Raw genomic sequence first — 24,584 nt, 5'->3', positions numbered from 1 at the left:
GACAGACTTGTGTGTGAGGTCATCAGTCATTGGCTAAAATGAAAGACTGAGGCTGTTCAAAATTAAACGCTTGCATACTGATTAATGCATGCGGCACATCATGCTGTAAAATGCCTAAAAATACTATGTGCTTTGCATACAGATAATTTGCATACTACACACATATACTGCTGAAAAAGCTTTTATGGTAGTATGCTATTACAAAAAAGCCACAGGAATACTAGAATACTGCTTAATGCACATTATACTCTGTCTACTATTTATTTTTAATTTTTTTAAAGAATACACAGCAAAAATATACTTATTATATACTTATTATATTTGTGTTGTATTCCAGTACACACAACCATAACATTCTTCAACAGTCAAGATACATTAACTTGAGAGGCAGTGGCGATTAAGTGTGAAAAACGTGTTTATGAAAAGTCTGCAAAAATGTGTTTATGCTTAAAAAAAGAAAAATATCTGCCAGTGGGGATAAGAAAATTTTACTACTTTTCCCTTAAAATTAGTTTTTTTTCTGACCCCAATGGCAGACTTTTATCTTGTTTTAGACTTAAACTCACTTAATTATGGTCATTGTTTCAAGAAAAAAAAAACTTAACTTTGACTCTCTCTCTCTTTTTTCTTTATTAAGTAAATATATCTTGATTTAAGAATGTTTAGATATTTGTGCTGAAAAACAAGACCAAAATAAATATGAAAACATTATATAATATCCAAATGGTCACATGACCTCAGTACTTTTCAGCACTTTTCATGTTTTGATCAAAGAATGATTAAACAAAGAGACTTTTATTACTTCACGTTTCATTTGTTACATTGGATAATACCAAAAATGTTTAAAATCATATTTTTAAGGTGAAATATGATTTTAGAAAACAGGACTTAATAAGGTCACTTAATAAAGTTATTTTCTTAATAATGATATTTACACTGGAAAACAAGACAAAAATACTATAATATGTAATATTCAGATTGTTTTATGCTGCATTGTCACATGACCTCCGTACTTTGCTTGTGTAATTCAGCAAGTTTAATTCAAAATTGCATTGCATTGTGGGATGCAGTTTAATGCACATTTTGGCAAATGTAAAAGGTCACTTGTGTAATCCAGGCATGAAGAAAATTTGTCACACAACATGCATACTGCAGAAATAACACAAGTAGTATGCTAATGTGCAATTCTGGAAGATTTTCCACAGGAAAGCAGAAAAACAAGTAAATCTGAGATGGAAAGCAAGTGCTATTTTTATGCTGGCATGTATGCTGATGAAAGATAATGCATAGAAAATACAAAGAACTCCCTGACAGGTATGTTTTCAGCATCTCGCGTCACTAGCGTTGGGTTTTTAAGACGGAGTGTCAAATTAGAAATAGTTCAGCTCGTCTGCATTCAGCACCAGTCTTGCTGTTTTTAAACACAAGAATGCGTCTTGTGTGTGAACGGCCCCTAATTCTGTACTTTTTTGTGTGCATTCAGATTGAAATAATTGTAATGGTGTGTCGTTTTTCTGTAGGACCCCCTGTAGGTTCTACAGAACTGCTCTTTTTTGAGATGGACTCAAATCTCTCTCACTCTCTTCAATTCTCTCCATCTTCCTTAACTGGGTAGAGGCGTCACCATGGTAACAATCCGTAATTGTACGGCCTCAAAAGGACAAGCTTTAGTGTTCCCAGGAGGCGGTCCCTCGCGCTGACCTCTGACCCCTGAGGATGAAGGGTTGTCAAAAGCCCCCCACTTCAGATGGGCCTGTTCCTGCATCAGAGTTACCATGGTATGCCTGTTAAAAATGTCAGGAAAGAGCGCCGAGACGAGTGAAACCTTGGAAAAACGGGGCCAGGACGAGAAGTGATCTTGATTCAGGGCTGGTTGAATGACAGGACAGAAGGAGTGTGGGAGCGGGCTGTCCTTTCTTTCTTCTGTTTTTCTTCCAGAGCTCAGATGAAGGAAATAACTCCCCGTTTGGCCAATTTTCCCCATTCAAGGCCCTCGAGTCTTTCACGCCTGTGTGAAAGTGAAGGGCCGCCCAGAGCCAATTGGTGACTGCAGAAGGAGTTTATCTTTGTTGTTGTTCTAGGAGAGACAGGATGTGTTTTATTCTCCGTGTGCCCCTGCACGCCACAATTTATTCAGCCGTTCAGAGCGGCCAGCGTGTTGTCGTGTCACTCACATGGACGATTCACTTCTCATTTTGTGTCCTCATTTATAAGCACTCAATCAGTGTCTCTTTACATCCATGAGCGCAAAAGTACTGGAATATTTTACAGTATTTTGAATGCATAGGTGTTGCATGTTCTGCTTTTCCCCACTCAGTAAATCAATCAATAAATAAATATCTGTTAGTAAGGTTGGTAAGTTTAAAAAAAAATAATAATACTCTAGGCCTATTTCAGATAAATGCTCTTCTATTGAGCTTTATATTCATCAAAGAATTCTGAAAAATGGGTTTTTTAATATTGATAATAAAAAATGTTTCATAAAATGCTGATTGCTTGAGCAGCAAATCAGCATTTTATGATTTATGATTTGTGACACTAAAGACTGTAATGATGCTGAAAATTCTGCTTTGTGTCAAAGAAATACATTACATTTTCAAATATATTAAGATAGAAAACAGTTATTTTAAATTGTAATAATATTTCATAATGTTACAGTTTTTAATGTATTTTGGTCAAATGCAGCCTTGCTGAACATAAGACATGAGATTTTTTTATTTATTTATCTATTTTTTAAATCTTATAAATAATTTAAATAATCACAGCAATATTTTAGTGTCTGTGGTGTTAATCGTTTTAATATGAAAAAAAAATTTTAAATAAAAAAAAAAAACTTAATAAAAATTAAGTATGCATTTTTTCCTATAAAATAGTAAAATGTTAATATTGTTACAGGTCGTATAGTTAATATTGTATTGCAGGGCTCCTCAATAGGCGACCCACGGGCGAAAAATGTTTGGCCTGCGCTAATTTCAAATAATGTGGCATGAAAATTCAAACGCAGCATCAGAAAGCGACATTAACTTACATCGTGTCTACTCTACACCGGACGCGAGCGGCGCGGCGCGACGCTACAAAATACAATAGAACTTATTATAATCAGTGATGTTGTCAACACTGGATGCGGCGCAGCGCTGCGCGACAAATCCCCGACAGTAAACACTTGCTTTAATTTATTTTCAAGATCTGAGGTAAAATATCTATTGTTGCTTTCACTATGGCTATAAACCTCACGCAAAATAATATTCAAACTCACATTAGACACTTTTAACATTGAATAAAGCACATAATCATTACCTGAGAGATTATCACTGTCATATTTTGTATGTTGTTCCTGTCGCGACGTCGCAGAAAATAAAAAAACATTTCTAAAATAGAATTCCGTGTCACGTGTCGCTTTCGCGGGTGGTTAGGACAAAAATTACATGGAAAAGATACTTTTTGTTGCGTCGCGTCGCGTCACGTCACGTCTGGTTGGGACACACGGTGTTACAGTTTGATCCCCCCCAAAAAAATCTAAGTGTAAAAATATTAATGCTGACAGTCCTAATTGAATCTGCAATTAGGGAAAGTGGAGAGAAGAGATCCAGTCTGGAGATGAGCAGGAACAGTTGATTTGCATGGTAGACATGGAGATACAGATTTTTTGTTTGTTCTTTTAATATTCAACAAGCAAAGTTCTTCTGTATCTAAATTCAAAAATGTTCATAATTGTTTGAATAAAACAGACTACTGGGGGAAAAAATCTGAATATCTTGTGAGCATCTTGTGACTATTTTAACAAAAGCAACAATAATATAATAATTGTAATAATAAGAATAATATATAGAGAGAGAGAGAGAGAGGTCAGTGGCCCTTGGCTTGGTATTGTTTGCAGAATTCGGCCCTCGGCGGAAACTAATTGTGGAACCCTGTTGTATTGCTTTTCCTTTTTATTTTTTTTTTAACTATAAGATAATTTAAAATTTAAGTTAAGCTAAAAAGGTTATGTAATCTTTTTTTTTTAGGAAATTGTGTATGATGATGGTTTAAAAGTTAATTTTTACATTTTCTGAAGAAATCTGAGCAGGTTTCTACCTGAGCATTCTGGCAAGTTTTGCAGAGGTGTTGCTGTGGTATTTTAAATGGTTTTAAGCATGTTTCTATGTGGTTGCTAAGATATTCTGGGTGGTTGCTAGGTGATTGCTTTCTGATTCAAGTCCAAAGAGTCCACCTTAAAGTATCTGTGATGTTCTGGTCTCTATATATGCCTCTAAATCTGTGTTTTTTCAACGATTTTATCATTTGAAATAAACTCCGATTTCTTCAGCTGACAGTAATGTTGTAGTGTAGTATCATTCATATACCAGCAGCTCTGACTGATTAATACAACTCAACTTCTCTGTGACATTTCAAACTGTTTATTTAAACCCTAAGATTTGTATTTGCTGAAACACTGGATCTTCAGCAGGGATGTGGAGCTGCAGACAGACTGATGGTGGGTCACTGCTGATGGGAAATGTCCTGATAGTATCTGACAGTGTTCTGGGCCGGAGGGAAGAATCTGTTACGTAAGGACTCTACAACTCTGGCAGTTCAGACTATCTAGTGCACAGCAGTTTGTCAGAGCTTGTTAACTTGAGACTTGAGCTACCAACGACAAACAACAAGAGATGGATATGTGTTTGAATGGCTTTCTGTCTTCCAATCACATTCACCATTGACCTGCTTTTATTAATGGAGTTTGCTAAGACAAGCATCACCATTATAATCGCTTATACTCAGGGTTTGTGATTGGATAATAGTGCAAAATAATGTTCTAGATAAAAAATGGCAAAAAAAATCCCACAGACTTACATTGAATGAGAAACATGAGCTTATATTTACAAGACAACTTAGTCATTAAACCTAGCTTAACAAACTCTGCAAATCTGATTTAGTTGACTTCTAAAACAAATGGTTCTGGACAGTACTAAATACAAACAACATGAATTTTGTTTGATCCCCCTGCTAAAAAAAAACCAATAGAAGCCCAATAGAAACCATCACAGAAATTCCAATGGTTTCCATTAAAATACCATTATAAACCATTAGCTTTTTCCAGTAAAACCATTACAAAATTCATTTTTGTAGTGTGTTTTGGGCATTTTTCCAATAGGATTTAACATCCCACCAATAGAATCCATCACATACCAGTAGACACCATTATAGTTTCCATTAAAACCAATACAATTCCTATTATAACCATTAAATCCATTACATTTTCTATTGTGTTTTGGGCAGGGTTCTATTGTTTTTTTCAGCAGGGCCCACTTATTTTGGTAAAATAATCAACATTTTGCAGATTCTGCAAGGTGTATGTAAACTTCTGACCACAGCTGAATATATGATTAAATGAATGTGAAATCTGTCATTTGCAGTCCTGAAATGACTAATGACAGCTTTGGGAAGCGTGTTGAGCAGAAACGCAGTCATTCAGAACTGATCAGAAGCCAGCATGGCGCACACACATGGCCCAGTAGGGAAAGGGTGAGCGATTCTCGCATTAGAAAGGCTTAAACCCTTTGACTTTCTAATCTTGAGAGAAGGTTTTCTTCAGAAACACTCTCTCTGCAGAGTTGGTAAACTGGATTTTCCACTTGCACAAGATCTGTTTGCTCGCCCGATTCCACCTGCTCTGTGAGCGAAGGGCGGGTGAGGAGGTTTTCCTGTTCGGATCTGATTTCACTCGGCCATGTCCAAATCTGCCAGAAGACACCGTCAGGCGAGAGTCCAGTCCAGACACCTGCGTTACCCTGCGGGCATCCATTATGAGACTGTTTTTGTGGACATACTATAGTATGTTTTAGTTTTTTTTGTCATGTAAATATGAATGTGGTAGTCATTCAGTACTATGGTGTTTTAGACATTTATCATGATACAGTCATGGCCAAAAATATCGGCATCCTTGGTAAATATGATCAAAGAAGGCTGTGAAAATTAATCTGCATTGTTAATCCTTTTGATCTTTTATTTGAAAAAATTCACAAAAATCTAACCTTTCATTGGATAATAATAATTTAAAATGGGGGGAAATTTCATTATGAAATAAATGTTTTTCTCAAATACACGTTGGACACAATTATTGGCACCCCTAGAAATTCTTATGAGTAAAATATCTCTGAAGTATATTCCCATTCATATTCATAATTTTGAGCACTCCAGGGTGATTATGAACATGAAATTATCCAGCCATGGCTTCCTGTTTCACAGAGATATAAATAGGAGGGAAAACAAAGCCCAAATTCCCTTAATCATCCATCACAATGAGAAAAACCAAAGTGAGAAGGAGAGTTTGAGTGGCTAAAGACTCTCCAAGGACCACAGCTGGAGAATTGCAGAAAATAATTGAGTCTTGGGGTTAGAAAACCTTAAAAATGGTCAAACAGCACCTCCATCACCACATGTTGTTCGGGAGGGTTTCAAGAAAAATTCTCCTCGCTCATCCAAAAACAAACTCCAGCATATTCAGTTATCAGACACGACTGGAACTTCAAATGGGACTGGCTTCTATGGTCAGATGAAACTAAAAAAATGAGCTTTTTAGCAGCAAACACTCAAGATGGGTTTGGTGAACACAGAGATAAAAAGTACCCCATGTGTACAATGAAATATACTGCTGTATTTTTGATGTTGTGGGCCTATATTTCTGCTGGAGGTCCTGGACATCTTGTTTAGACACATGGCATCATGGATTCTATCAAATACCAACAGATAAAAAATCAATAAGTGACTGACTCTGTTAGAAATCTTATAATGGGCCATGTTTGGATCTTCCAACCGTACAATAATCCAAACACAAACCTCAAAAACAACACAAAAATAGGTCACTGAGCACAAAACCAAGCTTCTGCTGGCCATTCCAGTCCTCTGACCTGAACCCTGTAGAAAATGAGTGAACTGAAGAGAAGAAGCACCAACATGGAGCTGGGAATCTAAAGGGTCTGGAGTGATTCTGGATGAAGGAATGGTCTCTGATCTCTTGTCAGGTGTTCTCTAACCTCATCAGGCATTATAGGAGAACATTTAGAGCTGTTAAACTGGCAAATGGAGGTTTAAAAAAATATTGAATAAAAGGGTGCCGTAAATTGTGGCCAATGTGTATTAGAGAAAAACATTTATTTCATAATGATATTTCTCCCATTTTAAATTCTTATTATCCAATGAAAGGTTAGATTTTTGTGAATTTGTTCAATTAAAGATCAAAAGGATTAACAATGCAGATTAATTTTCACAGCCGCCTTTAATTATATTTACCAAGGGTGCCGATATTTTTGGCCATGACTGTAATACCATGTTTTGGGCAAGTTGTCATGGTAATGTCATGTATTCTTTGAATTAGTTCGATGCTGTTTGATTTAAATCATTCAGTTCTTTGGTATGTATTAAGTTTGGCTTTATCATGATGTTTTGGACATTTACCATGGTATGTGCGTGTGGTAATCGTACAGCACCATGGTTTATGTCAAACTATGAGGGCAATAGAATTTAGTTATGACATATGCTACCATGTAATACCAGGGTATTCCTTAAAGTACTCATGTAAATATTCCATAGTAAATTAATATGGTAATCATTCAGTATCATAGCACCCTGGCATTATGTTATTATTTTGATACATATCAAAAAAGCATGTTAGTTTCTTTTTTTAAAGTAAATGCGGTATCATGTAAATATGAACATGGTATTCATTCAGTGCTATGTATGCATCAAAGTACCATGGTGTTACCATGACATTTTAGATTATAATTGTGTGTTATAAAATTGTGGTAATACCATGTTTTGGGCCAGGTATCATGATAATGCCATGATATTCTTTAAGTACCATGCAGTGGTATAAATATACAGTATAAATATGGTAATTATTAAGTTTTTTGACATTTACCATGATATATGCATGTGCCAATCATTCAGGATCATAGTGTATGTCAAATTATAGTCTCGCGTAGCCAGACCTTTAGGCCTTCAGACTGACTGCTGAAGGTCTGGGAACTTTGGCTGCTTTGAATGGCCAAGACCTTCCCAACAGGCCATATGATTGACAGGTAAAGCAACCAATCACGTTTTGTTTTGTGCCCCGTAATGATTAGGGGCGTGAAAATGCCGCCACAATAACAGACCAGTGTGTAAAACTCTCGGACATATTTTAAAGATTCTATGCCGCAAACTTTACATTTTTCACATACTTTTGAAAATCTAATCAATACAATGTCGACTTCGAAACTCCCGGAGTGTTTCTAGCTAAGTGTGCCATATGCATCAGACGTTTAGCCAACATTCTGTGGGCGAGACGTCTTGAGGCTGAGACTAGTCAAATTATGACTTCGATAACATTTTGTTTGGACATGTACCATTTAACACTGCAGTATTTTTTGAAGAACCTTTATGCATCATGTAAACATATGATGTTGTATGAATATGGCTTCCATTTAGTACTGTTTTTTTTTTTTTTAATCAAAGCACCCTGACATTATATGTTTTTTTGGACATGCATCATGATAATACCATGTCATTTTTAAAGTTAATTTTATGTAAATTTAAATATGGTGATCATTCAATACTATTACACATTTAGCATGATAATACCAGTTTTTCTTTTTGGGCATGTATCCTTGTAATGCAGTGGTTTTCTTTGAATTAGTACCATGCAGTATGATTTACATATATGAATATAATCATTCAGTTCTGTGGCATTTATTATATTGCCTTGGCATTACCTTGGTGTTTTGGACATATTCCATGGTATATGATTGTGGTAATAATTCAGTGTCATGGTATTGCAAGTGCAGTGGTAATACCTTGAAGTATCATGTAGCCTAAATGTACCATGGTGTATGAACATGGCCAACATTTAGCACTACTCTGTATTAAAGCACCCCAGCATTATATGTTTTTTTTTGAACATGCATCAAGGTATTCTTTGAAAAAGTACCATGGAGTACCATGAATTGGACCTTTGTGCTGCCACAGGACGCTTTTGCTTTTTCCTCTTTTGCAAAACCCAAAATGGTGCCAGCTCTTGTCCAGATATATGTGCCTCCTTTTCTACCTAATCCATGCTGAAATACAGTAGGTAGACATCTTAATGTGTTATTTTTCTCACCAAGAAGTTCTCAAGTAGCCCAGGAAGCCGTAAAAGCACGCAGCCTTACTCTGAAAGCTCGAGGCTTTCAAAGGTAACCTCTATTCATCGATTCTTTAAATGAATCATGAGTCTGACAAAAGAAAAACAGGCAGAAACTTAATCCATCCATTGAAGTGTTAGAGGAGTGGCGCTTGGCGACTGTGAGAGACAAATGTGCTCTTTTGCACCGCTGCCAGAAATCCACCCGCTTCCTCGGGTTGCTCCTCCTACACAGTCTGGGCTCTCTGGCACGGCGGCGCGGCATTCACATCAACCCCGCAATGTTTTAATTACCATTACCGTCTTAGACATGGAGATTAGGCTAAATAATATGTATGAATCTCTTTCGGGAACGTGTGAGTGGTCTTGATTAATTACACCTTCACGTCTCACTGACAGACGAACAAAAAGATCCGTTCGCAGAAAACGCAACTCTTATGTGCATTAGTCTTGCTTTATTTTTTTTGCTGGTTATTCACAATGTGAAAGGTGCAATGTGAAATCTGTAGAAAAGTAGTAATACTTCACACTTAAATCATTTGTGTGTTTAATGCATTTTTTTTTTTTTTAGACAATACAGTATTCCAGTCATTCAATACACAATATAGATTCAAATGTGAAACACCTGTCAATATTTTAAATATATTCAATTAAATTTGATCTTTAATTGTTCTTTATTTTATTTTATTGTGATATTTAATGTTACAGAAGTATATGTTTCTATTAATTCTAAAAAATAAATATACTTTATATTAAACAAAGCTTGGAAACATTATGGTTTTTAAATGTTTTTAATCAAGTCTCTTATGTTCACCAAGGCTGCATTTATTTGATGAAAAATACTTTAAAAACAGTAATACTGTGAAATATTATTACAATTCGAAATAACTATTTGCTATTTGAATATATTTTAAAATGTAAATAATTCCTGTTATGCTAAGATAAATTTTTAGCATCATTACTCCACTCATATGCAACTTAGTGTAGAAATAATATCCACTCAAAAAATGACTAGTAAATTTCACAATTAATTACGAAGAATTGACAAATAGAACTGAATTAAACAGAATTTTGAAGTTAAAAGACTCAAATCATATTTTCTCAAATAGTATATTTTGTGAAACTGTAATGCATGTTTACTTGTTTCTAAATAATTTTCACAATTATAATAATTTTGTGTTCATGGCTACATCTTTACAAAGTATTATATGCATTGTAATATGTGGTAACAAATACTATCACACTTGATATTTAGAGTTGCTGTCTAATTCATTATTTGCTCTTTAATTGTATCTACGAAGCTTTATAATGTATAATAACAGTTGTTGTAGTTATTCTAGAGAAGGCAGTATGAATTTTGCATGAAATAAAGTGCTAGTCCTCAGCCAGTAGCAGGTATGTCACTATGCTACGATAGAGAGCTCTATATTTCTATGCAGTTAAATAGAGAGAGCTATATGAGTTAAAGCACTTATGCAGCATGAGTTGCATATTTCAAAACACTGTTATACAGGGTCAGGCATATACTCTGATGAGCGGAGTTTTTTAGGCTGTTCGTGCAGAATGAGCTGTAGATGTGAAGTCAGCGATGTGAAATGGCCTGTGATTTGTTCAGCGTGCCCTGCAGCACTTGTGTGGTGATGGAGACCTATGAGAGGCTGTTAGAGGAGGAATCGTCTCTGAGAGTGGGGTCAGTGGGGTTGACACCCTCCGGGAAAGAGATGGATAGATGGAGAGAGAGAGCTATCCAAATGCTCTTCCTGTCGGGAAGTTTGCGGCCATCGATTTTAAGTGCACATGCTTGAAGACGCACGCTATGCGAGTGTTTACAACACACACGTGTTAACGCACATATGACTGCGTGCTGAAATATTGAGAGCGATTGTGCCTGTTAAAAGCATGTGAGTAAGTGGGGTTGAACACGTTTCAGTGAAGTTCCTCCTGGTGGGACACTCAGATCTTACAGTAAAAATCTTACAGTAGTTTTGTATTACAGTAAGTGTGTATATCACTAAATAGTTTTTTAGTAACGCTTTACAATAAGGTCTCACTTGTTAACTTTAAAGCATTAGTTAATGTTAATAGAAATACAATTGTTCACGTTAGTTTAGTGTGCATTATGTAATGTTAACAGATACAATTTTTGATTTTAAAAATGTGCTGAAATTAACATTTTTAAATAGTATTGTTTATTATTAGTGTATTTTTACTATATTATATTATGTTAAACAAAATGATAATGATTACACTGCCCTCCACTAATATTGGCACCCTTGATAAATATGAGCAAAGGCGGCTTTGAAAATAAATCTGCATTGTTTATCCTTTTGATCTTTCACTCAAAAAATTCACAAAATTCTAACCTATCATTGAAGTAAAACAATTGAAAAAAGTGGGGAGAAAATCTCATGATGAAATAAATGTTTTTCTCCTATGAATGCTGTCCACAATTATTGGCACCCCTAGAAATTCTTATGAGTAAAATATCTCTGAAGTATATTCCCATTCATATTTATATTTTTTAGCACACCAGGGTGACTAGGAATGAAATTGTCCAGCCATGACTTCCTGTTTCACAGGATTATAAATATGAGGAACACAAACGCCAAATTTCCTTAATCATCCATCACACGGAGTAAAACCAAAGAATATAGTTCTGATGTGCAGAACAAGATCGTTGAGCATCACAAAATAGAAAGTGGCTGTAAGAAAAAAGTTAAAGCATTGAAAATCCCCATTTCCACCATCAGGGGAATAATTAAGAATTTCCAATCAACTAAAGATGTTACAAATCTGCCTGGAAGAGGACATGTGTCTATATCGTCCTGATGCACGATGAGAAGGAGAGTTTGAGTGGCTGAAGACTCTCCGAGGACCACAGCTGGAGAATTGCAGAGATTAGTTGAGTCTCGGGGTCAGAAACCTAAAAAAATATATATATCAAACATCCCCTACATCACCACATGTTGTTCGGGAGGGTTTCATGGAAAATTCTCCTCGCTCATCCAAAAACAAACTCCAGCATATTCAGTTGTCAGACACGACTGGAACTTCAAATGGGACTGGCTTCTATGGTCAGATGTAACTAAAAAATGAGCTTTTTGTCAGCAAACCCACCGGATGAGTTTAGTACAAACAAGGATAAAAACATACCCCATGGGTTAAATATACTGCTGGATCTTTAATGTTGTGGGCCTGTTTTTCTGCCGGAGGTCCTGCACATCTTGTTCAGATGCATGGCATCATGGATTCTATCAAATACCAACAGATAAAAAAAATCAAAACCTGACTTGGATCTTCCACCAGGACAACAATCCAAAACAAACATCAAAATAAACACAAAAATGGGTCACTGAGCCCAAAATGAATCTTTTACCATGGCTGTCCCAGTCCTCTGACCTGAACCCTGTAGAAAATGAGTGGTGAACTGAAGAGGAGAAGTACTAACATGGAGCTGTGAATCTGAAGGATCTGGAGAGATTCTGGTTGAAGAATATGGTCTCTGATCTCTTGTCAGGTGTTCTCCAAACTCTTCAGGCATTATAGGAGAAAACTCAGAGCTGTTATCCCTATTAACAATGCAGATTTATTTTCACAGCCACCTTTGCTCATATTTACCAAGGGTGCCAATATAAGTGGAGGTAACTGTGTGTATATATATATATATAAAATGTGTTTTAACAAATATTAATACTGTAGAACTACTGAATTTATAAATTATTTTATTAAATTACCAAAGGTTATTAAATACTTCAGAAATATTGATCATTGTTAGCTCATGTTAACTAATGTAGTTATCTATTTAAAAAATAAAGCCTTATTGTGCATAAGTACCACAATTTGTGGTATAAATGTAACCTAGAAACATTTTATATATTAATTAATCTTTGGTAATACATGAGGTAATACTTTGACATAGTATCATTGGTCATTAACTTGGTTTTTGCATTTTTTGAACATGGTGGTAAAACCATGTTTTTTGGACATGTACCATATTATTATGACAAAACATTGCTTGGCAAAGCTATTGTTACATTGTGTCTGCATTATAATGAATGAAGCTGTCAACTCTGGAACAGTCTGTGAGACTTTGGAAAGTAGGCTATTGTTTCTACATCAAATCAGATTTTTTTTTAAAGCACTGTGGGATAAACAACATAGAAGAATCTTTAATGCTCGACACATTTCTGCCTTCACACAATATATACGATATACAGCCCAGTCCTATCCGACAGACAGAAATTCCCTTTATAGATCCGTGTGTCATTTTAATCCAGCTTTCTTCATTTTAAAGTAGTTCATCGTTTCCCAAATGTCTCTGGCTTGATGGATGTTCAGCGCTCTTTTCCTCTTCAGAAGGCATCAACCCTCAGGATTGTCTGTCTAAATTTGGCAGCGCTCCTTTTTTTGTCAGTGTACGTTCTTTAGGGCCTTTAATTCATGCTCACTAAATAAAAGGCTGTGATCTCCATTCTGGATTCAGAGTAAGCCTGCAAACCGGCATTTCACGCTCTGACAGGGAGAAGATTCATGGCGTTCCAGTGCGTCTCTATCTGCTCAACAGATCCACAGATTGTGCTGTTGTGTTCAGACAGAGACGGTCTGAGCTGCCGTTTGTAGTTACACCCTTGTCATTCACATGCATTACAGAATTACTTGCTACCTTTGAGGTTGATTTATGAAAAACAGGTGAGTTTTGACATTTTAAGCAGGGGTTTAGAACGAGTTTTCAGAGAGTTTGAGAAAAAAATTACATTATACTTATACATATGTAAAAAAAAATGTATATATATATATGTGTGTGTTTATAAATCTATATATACGTTTACAAAGCTATCTATCTGTTAATTTGTATTATGCTTATAGATTGATTCATTGTAAAATTATTAATATTATATATATATTATATGTATATATAATTTGTTTTATAGCCCAATAAGCTTTGTACTGCATTAAAAAAAACTGCATTTCATAAAGCAGATCAATTGTCAAATTGTAACTTTTAGCCTGTTTTTATTTTTAAAAAAATTTTGGTTTCTCACACAAAGCTATTTTATGACGTCATACGATTTGTAATATAGTGCACAAGTTTTATGGACTACTTTTATGGCTCTGTTTTTATGCTTAATTAATCTACAAAAAAATAAATCTTCATTTGTCTTCCACAGTAGAAAGAAAGCCATTTGTGTTTGCAACAGCATTAATGTTCATAAATAGATATATTTGCACAGCTAGCCATGTGTTTGTGTATTGTATGTTGTGATGTGTTTCCTTCAGCATGTAGTACATGTGCCGCCGCAAGCCGTCCTGTCGCGATACGACTGCACTATCGTATCAGATCCACATAAATAATGAAGACGGCTGGTGTAATTCAGTTCCTCTGTTGTACCCGAGCCCGATTCCCATTAGACGACCCCGTTATCTCCTTCTGAGTGTAACAGTAGAGCAGGGAGTGATGGGGAGGACACTCAAAATCAATAAAACGTCCAGTTTGGCGTCTACAGGGGGCAAAACATGTCAAGAGCCATTTGAATTCTGTTCGTACAGCTCAATTACTGAAGTGAATGGGGTTTCCATATGGGAGGCCGATAGTAGCTGCTCGTGTTTCTTTTGATGTTGCTTTAATTCACTCGCTCCAGAGGCAGGGTAAATATTTCATAACCTTCCTCAAATATTGATAAAGCTTTTATTCATGGCTCATTTGCATCATGCGAATTTGGAACTTTTTTGGACATTCTGGAGCTCCTCGCTGGTTTTCTCAGCAGTACGCTAGTGTCTTTTTCTTGGTGGGAAAACTGTAATTCATGCAAATGATCTGTAAATATTGTCCTACTTGGGGATTAAGTTCACTGGAGCAATCCGGCGAGGAATGAAGCGCAATGCTGCGGTGTGTCAATCTCCCAGTTCTTTCCAAAAAACACAGCGGTCACAAAAGGCCAGACCCCAGCAGGAAGTGCATATGTATTGGCTAACCCCAGGTGGAGGCTCATTGTCTGTTCCTTCAAAGATTTGAATTTAAATGCCCGGCTCTGCAGCTGCTCTCTCTCCCAGCATGCACTGGGCCCCTTTAGGGCACAAAAGCGTCCTTGGAGCTGCCAAACTGGCCTGTAATCCTGCTGAAGGGGCATCAGGTTACTGTACCCAGACAACTTCCTGCCTGTCTTTTTGCACCTTGAGATTCTGGGAGGCACGGGAATCTTCTTAAGGGAGAAGTTAAGATATTTCTCAAGTGAAAATTCTAAGGCATTCGTGAAAATGTTCAAAAAAGTGCAATACATAAAGAATTCTTAAATTTTCATATATTTTCTTAAGAGCATCTTATTTTATTGTTTTAAGAAGAAAAATGACATGCTTTGTTTTTATCAGGGGCTGGACTCATGAAAATCTTCTGAAGAAAGAAATCAAGAAATTTCTTAAGATTAATAAAAAATAAATGTCTTTAATCCCCAGATTGTTTGGGGAAGTTTGTAAGAATGTTCACAAGTGAAATTCTCATATGTGACCCTGGACGACAAAACCAGTCTTAAGTGTAATTTATTCGATATTGAGATTTAGCTGAATAAATAAGCTTTCCATTGATGTATGGTTTGTTAGGATCGGACAATATTTGGTCGAGATACAACTATTTTAAAATGTGGAATCTGAGGGTGCAAAAAAATCTAAATATTGAGAAAATCAGCTTTAAAGTTGTCCAAATGAAGTTCTTAGCAATGCATATTACTAATCAAAAATTAAGTTGTGATACATTTATGGTAAGAAATTTACAAAATATCTTCATGGAACATGATCTTTACATAATATCCTAATGATTTTTGGCATAAAAGAAAAATGGATCATTTTGACCCATACAATGTATTTTTGGCTATTGCTACAAATATACGCCAGCGACTAGGGTTGGGTATCGTTTGGGGTTTTTTCGATACCGGTGCCAAATCGATACTTTTAAAACGGTACCGGTGCCTAAACGGTGCCTGAACCGATACTTAAAAATAATAAAAAATAAATAAAAATTACCAATTAATAATTGAATTGGCCATTAGCACTAAACACGTCTTTTTCATTCATACTGGATGCCAGAGGGCGCCCTCACACAAAAAATCCACATATCCAGTCACAGAAGTAGCGAACTCATGAAGCTCCAGGAAATCCCCAATATGGACAAATGCATTGCAATGGATGTAACGGAGTAAACAAGATATAAACGTTTTGAATGATAAAACAAATACAATAAACACTCGACTACGACAGTGTATAGTTTATCTGTGTTATTCAAGCCATCTCTGGTATTTTCATAATAATTAAGTATATTTATAATCCATTGCCAATCGATGCATTAGTAGCCTATGGAACTTATTTTCTGCGTCATTCTGTAACAAGAAGCTACATCAGATCACAAAAGGAAGCATTTAACGGGTATTGTGGACTAAAAAGGTTATAGTGTTCTCTTTTGTTGGACAACAGGTTTAAAAACGTGAATACAAGATAATTCTAGCTTTAGGCATTTTAATTTAAGAATGTTTAGCTTTGCTAGTTAATGGAGGGCTACCTGCTGCCGTCAGAGCAAGTGTGCAACTGCATTCACGCGCTCCTCGGATGCTCTCATTTCCCGAGTTGTGCTTTTAAGTCGGAATGTGAAAACAGCGCGCTCGCGTTAATACAAAGATTTGTTGGACTTGTATTATTAGAGCTTTCCGACTTTAGTTCACGTGCATTTTCTCAGTCGGGAAATTATTTTTCACGTGAGGTGCCGGTGATGCTTCTTACGTTCGTTTCGGAGAAACAAAGGACAAATATTTAAATCGATCGCTCAGGCATGGCACCGAAATGAGGCACCGAAATCTCCGTTCTGATTCGGTTCTAGTACATACCGGTTACATAGGTACCGGTGCCATATTGGTACCGGGTTTCGGTACCCAACCCTACCAGCGACTTAAGACTGGTTTTGTGCTCCAGGGTCACATATGTTTGTAAGAAAGTGTTAGATTAAGAAATTACTTCATTTTAAGAACATTTTTCATAAATTAAATACGTTTGTTAAAAAGTGTAACTGTTAAATTCTTAAGAAGTTTTCAAATATTTTCTTAGGACCATTTGTTTTCTTAAGACGAAAATGACAAAACGCACTTGAAAAAGGCAATTTTTTCCCCAACCAGATTACTGTCATATAAGCATAATAAGCATGCACAATATTTTTATTCCATCTGGCTTGATGAGAGTATTTTTAAAGAGTCTTTCTAAAGACGGATCGATTTGGGCATTTAAGACAAATTTTAGGTTATCCTAACTTGAAAATATTACGATGATTTTAAAAAAACATTCTTCAATATTTTTGTCTTTAGAACATTCTTAAGAAAATAGATAAGAACGTTGTTTGGAAATGTTTTTGGGAATACTAAATATTCTTAAATTCTAAAATAACAAGACAATAGCAGTTATGAAGACAAATGTGATTCTGGCTTAATTTTGGAAATAGATTGATTCTTAAAGTCAACTCGGAATGTTCGCAATCCATTTAATAATGAAATGTCACACATTTCCAGATAGAACTTAAACTGAATGTGACTTGATTTAATTATCCATCAGGAATTGATTGGATGGTGAAAAGTGTTAATATGTTGAAAATATAAGGTCTTGATGACATTATCTGAAAAGTAGTTTCAAAAGCAGAGTCATTTTTTTTGTTGACTTCTGCCTGAGAGGTTTTCTTGCACTTCTACCTTGTGTGTAATCTAAACTCTTGCCAGGCAGGTCCAGCGGAGTTCATTTTTCTCCCAAACTGCTGCCAGAGCCAAGCTGTGTGTTTTTACGAGATCTGTCATAAACTCTCTGGGCGCTTGGCACGAACTAACTCTCTGCTCTCCCTCCCCAACAGCCCTTCCACCCCATGGTGAACCTGCAGTGCTCTCCAGACCTCCGGCCGTTCCTGTGTGCCCTGTATGCCCCCGTGTGTATGGAGTACGGACGGGTGTCTCTGCCGTGCCGGAGCCTGTGCACGCATGCCAAGAGAGACTGCCAGAAGCTCATGGACATGTTCGGAGTCTCCTGGCCGGAGGAGATGGAGTGCAGCAGGTACTCATTCAAGAGTTTTGGAAATTTAAGGAACAAAGTGTACATTTCCCAGTGTGTCGGATGTAATTGCCACATAATTGCTCAGCATTTCTGAGCTAAATTGTGATGTAATGGTTGAACATGTTTGTTCTTAGAATGGTTACTAGAAAACGTTTACTTGGGTGGTTTAACCTAATGCAGATGTTCGAGGGAAGCCTTTAATCTCCAGTGAAAACCAGTCATTCTGAAGAGGGAGAAATATGTTTGCAGTTCAAACCAGGTTGAAATAAGTCTGCAGCATATTTCAGTTTAATGTTAGCAGTCAAACACTCTGTGGTAAGCAGTAGTTGTCAGAAATGAAAGCATATTTTATTACTCCAGAATCAACCTTTTAGTAGGGTCAACCTTTTATTTTTTTTTAAATGTGCACCTGATGGCTGTTTCAATCTCTTTACATAGAAAGTAATCAAGAAAGAGCTTGTTAGAAAAAGTTGGCCCCGCCCTCTTTAGTTACTGTTCCTAACGCTGTCTGTTGTTAATTTTCCTGCAAGTACTTACTATGCTTCTGGCAAATATGGAGAGAGAAGTCAATTTGGGTGAATAATTTAATAAAATCTAGATTAAACATGCTTTTATATTGCTCTGTTACCCGGAGCGGTGCATCATCATCTAAGCCGTCTGCCACATAGCATTTTTAACACTATACCAAGTTAATATTTCATTATTCTAGTTTATCTGAATCCCTTTTCTGTAAAAAGATATATATTGTGTATGAGCAGTGTAAACTATATATTACATACAATTTAAATTACATGCAATAAATAATATTATCTATTACATACAATAAAGAATGAAAAAACAACGTTCTAGTAGTAATACCCAACCTTAATTTTAAAATTGATAAAATAAATTAATAACATTCTCTATATTTTTATATATTTTTTTATTTTATACTGCATTTTATATTTTATAAAATCTAGCGATGCACCAAATGTTTGGCAACCGAAATTATTAGGCTGAAAATAGCAAAAAAATAGTAAAAGGCCGAATAAGTTGTACCGAACAATGACGTGACTCGATCAAATAGCAACCAGCGTAGAGTGAGAGGCGCACACTCTTTATAATGCAGCAAACATGTCGCAGTGTGGAAGCATTTAAAACGGTCTCTCGCTGTCTGTGATTTTTGTGTCTTCGATGAGAAGAGGAAGGCGTGGTTGTTGCTGGTTACTGTATGATTATGGAAATTACAAAATGCAGTGTTAGGCATTCAGCCTTCGGCTCAGTCTTTCATTTTGTTCGGCTTCGGCCAAGAATTTTCATTTCGGTGCATCCCTAATAAAAACTAAATTTAATACTTTAATAACACTATTAAATGTAATTTTTAGTTATTTAAAAAAATTGAAATGCCTGCGATGCTTTAATTCAGTTATATTATTTACAATTATTGATTGTAGTTTATCTTTAATTTATTTGGGGGGGAAAAGTATAAAATTTGAATATCAGACATTTATCAGTTATGACCCATAACATGAAAATAATTATTAATTTATTATTATTGGCAATAATTTTAAGAGAAGAGACAGACATGATTTACGTGTTATATAGGGTTATATGTAATATATCATATTGTATGTATTTTTATATTCAAAGTTGTGGCAACAATGTAACATATATGTAAATATGTATGTCTTCATCTCTTTGCTGCAGGTTTCCAGACTGTGATGAGTCTTATCCTCGTGCTGTAGATCTGCTGGTGAACGAGGACCCCACTGACCAGTCGTCCATGTCCGTTCAGCGTGACTATGGCTTCTGGTGCCCGCGTGAGCTGAAAGTGGAGCCCGAGCTCGGCTACACGTTTCTCGGTGTGCGCGACTGCTCCCCTCCCTGTCCCAACATGTACTTCCGGCGCGAGGAGCTCACCTTCGCCCGCTACTTTATTGGCGTCGTCTCCATCGTCTGCCTCTCTGCCACACTCTTCACCTTCCTCACCTTCCTCATTGACGTCACACGCTTCCGCTACCCGGAGCGGCCCATCATCTTCTACGCCGTCTGCTACATGATGGTTTCGCTGGTGTTTTTCTTGGGCTTTCTGCTGGAGGATCGTGTGGCGTGTAACGCAGCCAATCCCAGCCTGTACAAAACGTCCACAGTGACTCAAGGCTCGCATAACAAGGCCTGCACGCTGCTTTTTATGGTGCTATACTTCTTTACCATGGCGGGCAGTGTGTGGTGGGTCATCCTTACCATCACCTGGTTCTTGGCCGCTGTTCCCAAATGGGGCAGTGAAGCCATCGAGAAGAAGGCGTTGCTCTTCCACGCCAGCGCGTGGGGAATACCTGGCATGCTAACCATAACCCTGCTGGCTCTGAATAAAATCGAGGGCGATAACATCAGCGGCGTGTGTTTCGTGGGGCTGTACGATGTTCACACGCTCCGCTGGTTCGTGCTGGCGCCACTCTGTCTGGACGTCCTGGTGGGAGTGTCGCTGCTGCTGGCCGGGATCGTAGCGCTCAACAGGGTCCGAATGGAGATTCCTCTGGAGAAGGAGAATCAGGACAAGCTGGTGAAGTTCATGATCCGGATCGGTGTGTTCTCGGTGCTGTATCTGGTGCCGCTGCTGACCGTGGTGGGCTGTTACCTGTATGAACAGACGTACCGCTCCATTTGGGAGACCACATGGGTGCAGGAGCGCTGCAGAGACTACCACATACCCTGCCCGTTCCAGGTAAATCAACATACTTCTACTTCTGCAAGTTTTATTAAATTAATCCCCCCACTTTTGCACAACTCATTGTTATTTGCATCATTTATTTGTATCAGTCTAATAAAATTAAAAATACAAATACACAGCTAACACAGATACAAATAAATGATGTAAGTAATTTTGTATTTATTTGATCAAACATTCAGTAAAAACAGTAATGTTGTTAAATATGATCACTATTTAAAATAGCTGTTTTCTATTTGAATATATTTCAAAATATTATGTAATATTATGTATTTCAGCATTTGTTTGAAATAGAAATCTTTTGTCACATTGTTATATATTATGTATTCACTTTTAATCAGCTTAATGCATGCATCCTTGCTGAATAAATGTATTAATTTCTTAAAAAAACAAACAAACAACAAACTTACTGACCCCAAATATATATAATGGATATTTTATTGTTCGTACTTATTTCCCATATTTTTTGTTTAAATATGTCTTATTTGGAATTTCACAGAATAATACACTTTTTAAACTATTTATGCAACAACAACAACAAAAAACTTACAATTACATACAATAAAGAATGAAAAAAAATCCTAATAGTAATACCCAATGATTGATTAATTGATTGAATGAATGAATAAATAAATAAATATTTAAATACATAAATATCATTCCCTGTATTTTTAGTCAACTAATACGTTCTTAAGTTAATATTTAAACATGAATTAATAAAACTATTCAATTATGTTTTAGGAAATCTCAGAATGAAAATCCTTTTTCCATACTGTATATGCCTAAATCCAGTTGTAATATTGTAATATTTAAGATGATTGGTTTTAATTAGTTTCATTTTTTATTTATTTACAAAAAAATATAAAATATTAGTATTAATTGGTATTAATATGAATACAATTTTTGAATATTTATAACTCATATCAGCCATAACATGAAAATAATTGTTGGCTTATTGATATTGTCAATCATTTTAAGAGAAGAGACAGAAGAAGGGTTGCATATGTTATATACAGGCTTGTAATTGTATGTAATATAACATATTGCATGTATTTTTATATTCAAAGTTGTGGCATCAATGTTCTATCTTTATGATAACATTTCTACTGGAAAGATTAGTCTTTAAGCGCTCATATGAATGTTTCTGGCAGCTAGGCTTATTAAACCACGTCGTACATATGAAGAGAGGCAGATGAGATTTATAACGTGTACCTCCTACCGTTCACATAATTTTTCCTCCCCTGGTTTCAGCTGTTAGCCTCCTCCAAGTATTGAACCAGTATTTCTAATTATCTTTATGAAGATGGAGACATCAAATGTTGAGGCAGTAGAAGTGTTTGACTGATTTACTGTACAGCTGCTTTGCTGTAACTTGACTGAATGAAGATGATTGTAGTAATCGCAACCTTCTGCAAGCCCTACGTTTGCTACAGATATCCATGTTAATGGTTCTTTTGTGTTGTGCAGTGAATGGATGGTGAGATCCGACCCGGCGCAGTGATGCATGAGGCATTTTTATTACAGTGTAACTGTAGCCGCTCGGCCTCTCCCTCCACACAATCATAAACGGATCCGAGCATCACGTGACGCAGTAGTTCTCTCCCCTCCCCTCCGGCGATCATCTCCGTCTTCACCATCGCATGCTCTCTCGCTTCGCCTCGTAAGATGAATGCCTACATTCATCTACACATTTAACTGTTGAGTGCCTTTACTTTCTGATACAAGCCAGTTGGCACTATAGCGACGGTACACTATATGATTTGTTAGGACTAGGTGAGATACCTAAAAAAAAAATCATATTCATATATGGGTATGATTAAAAAATATAGTATATTGTGCATTGTTTTTTATTAAATGATTTGCTATTATAAATTTATTTTCTATTTATATACTACAATACATTTTTTATTTATCTATTTAAAATAGTTTATTTTTGTTGAAAAAAAAAACTCTATCTAAAAATCTATCTGTCTGTCTGTGCATAAACACCAATATGTATCACCATATATTTTTATTAAAATATTAAGATCATAAAGATCAAGAGTTATTAAATTAAAATGTTAAAATATATTAATAACATGTTTTTTTTAAATATATCATATTTGTAATGCTGATATAATGAGACAACACTTATTTAATATAATGTGGATATATAATATATATATTTATGTATGTATATATATATATGTGTACACACACACGTGTGTGTATATATATAATATAAATTAGCAGTGTTTTCTGTATGTAATATATTTCTTGTTGCCCAGCCCTGTGTCAGGTGTAGTTTTGCAAGATTGCTTTTCAGATACAATGCATGTGTTATTTTTTCTTGGTGTCTTTCATCATTGGGCTTGTTAAGTCACGCTGTGCTGCCAGTGTTGTGGTGGCTCGGCCCCGTAGCGCTCTGGAGAACAATGCTGAGGGGAGATCTGTGATGCTGAGTTCCAGCTGAAGGACAGACCCCTCCTGCAGTGATTAAAGGTGCTCAAGTCTGTCATTACCTCACAGCACAGAGACTGACTCACAAAAGCCCAGGCCTTTGATTGGCTCTGCATGAGAGACGCTGTGTGTGTGTGTGTGTGTGTGTGTGTGTGTGTGTGTGTGTGTGTGTGTGTGTGTGTGTGTGTGTGAGGTAATGCACTCAGTCTGATCACACGGCTGTTCTGTGAAAGTAATGAACTTGAAGGATGGAGGATGTCTGTCATTCACCTGCCAGTATCTGATGATGTGAAGACATCCTGGTTTATGCTAAGGGAGTGAATGTGTAGCTTTATTATAATGTTTAGTAATTCAAAAGTGTGGAATTAAGCAGAAGTAATGCTGCTTTCCAGTTTCAAGTTAAGAAGGGATAATTATTAATTAATAATTATTTTCACGGTTCATTTGCTTAGTCTAAACTCTGCATTTTACCCCAGAAAGCTCTTATTTTATTCAGAAAGCTCAGTGATTTTCCTGCTACAAACCACTACATATGATTATTGCAAAGGAACCCCTTTATAAACAGCCATTAATACTGTTTAAAAAAATAGAATAAAGATAAATGTCTGTAAAATATTATCTGGATAATTTGTAGTTTCTGCTAAGTTGCTAAGTTAAGTTTTTCACTTTTGCTGTAATATTTAATATAAAAATTTACTGTATATTTTATTTATAAAAATTAACACATATATTTGCGGTGTATATATATATATATATATATACGCACGCACACACACACACACACACACACACACACACAATAGCCTTTAAATTTTACACAATTTAGCAGATTGCGCAGTGCATCTTATAAGCAATTTAATATTTCTTTCTTCTCAGTTTTATATATTTCTTCATTACAAATATCTTTTTTTTGTATAATTTGAAAGCGATGGAAGTCACTTTGAATAAAAGTATCTTCCCAAATGCAGGCTTGCCTTAAAACCAGTTAAATACTAGCCATATTTTCTTGCAGATTTTATGACTATTCTTCATCAGTAGTAAACAGTGCATGCAAACTGAATTGTACATTCAGCTTAATTAGGACCATTTGCTTTGAATTATAGATGCATCCACATTTCCTGCTATGACACTCCTCACCCTAAGTACATTTTGAGTTTTCCTCCTATTTCTGCTCCTCGCAGATGGTTTTATCCTTGTAAATATGATAATCCTGACATGTCTTGAAGG

General features: G+C 36.0%; 1 protein-coding gene and 1 pseudogene across 3 annotated transcripts in view; both read left to right on the top strand.

Annotated features, from left to right (window-relative positions):
* Positions 1-24,584, top strand: part of LOC131523534 (NACHT, LRR and PYD domains-containing protein 3-like) — a 454,982-nt pseudogene that overhangs the window by 14,584 nt on the left and 415,814 nt on the right.
* Positions 1-24,584, top strand: part of fzd3b (frizzled class receptor 3b) — a 37,599-nt gene that overhangs the window by 5,603 nt on the left and 7,412 nt on the right. For 2 of the 3 annotated variants that reach the window (XM_058749927.1, XM_058749926.1), the window contains exons 3-4: positions 18,015-18,211; positions 19,898-20,915. In XM_058749927.1, the coding sequence (XP_058605910.1) occupies positions 18,015-18,211; positions 19,898-20,915 (1,215 nt within the window). Of the gene's footprint in view, positions 1-16,242; positions 16,556-18,014; positions 18,212-19,897; positions 20,916-24,584 lie in introns of those variants that run through there. The other variant, XM_058749928.1, reaches the window with a different exon arrangement.

This window comes from Onychostoma macrolepis, chromosome 17 (genome assembly GCF_012432095.1).
Source record: "Onychostoma macrolepis isolate SWU-2019 chromosome 17, ASM1243209v1, whole genome shotgun sequence".
Classification (NCBI taxonomy): domain Eukaryota; kingdom Metazoa; phylum Chordata; class Actinopteri; order Cypriniformes; family Cyprinidae; genus Onychostoma; species Onychostoma macrolepis.
The sequence above is the reverse complement of the archived record's forward strand: the minus strand, read 5'-3'. Positions and strand labels throughout refer to the sequence as shown.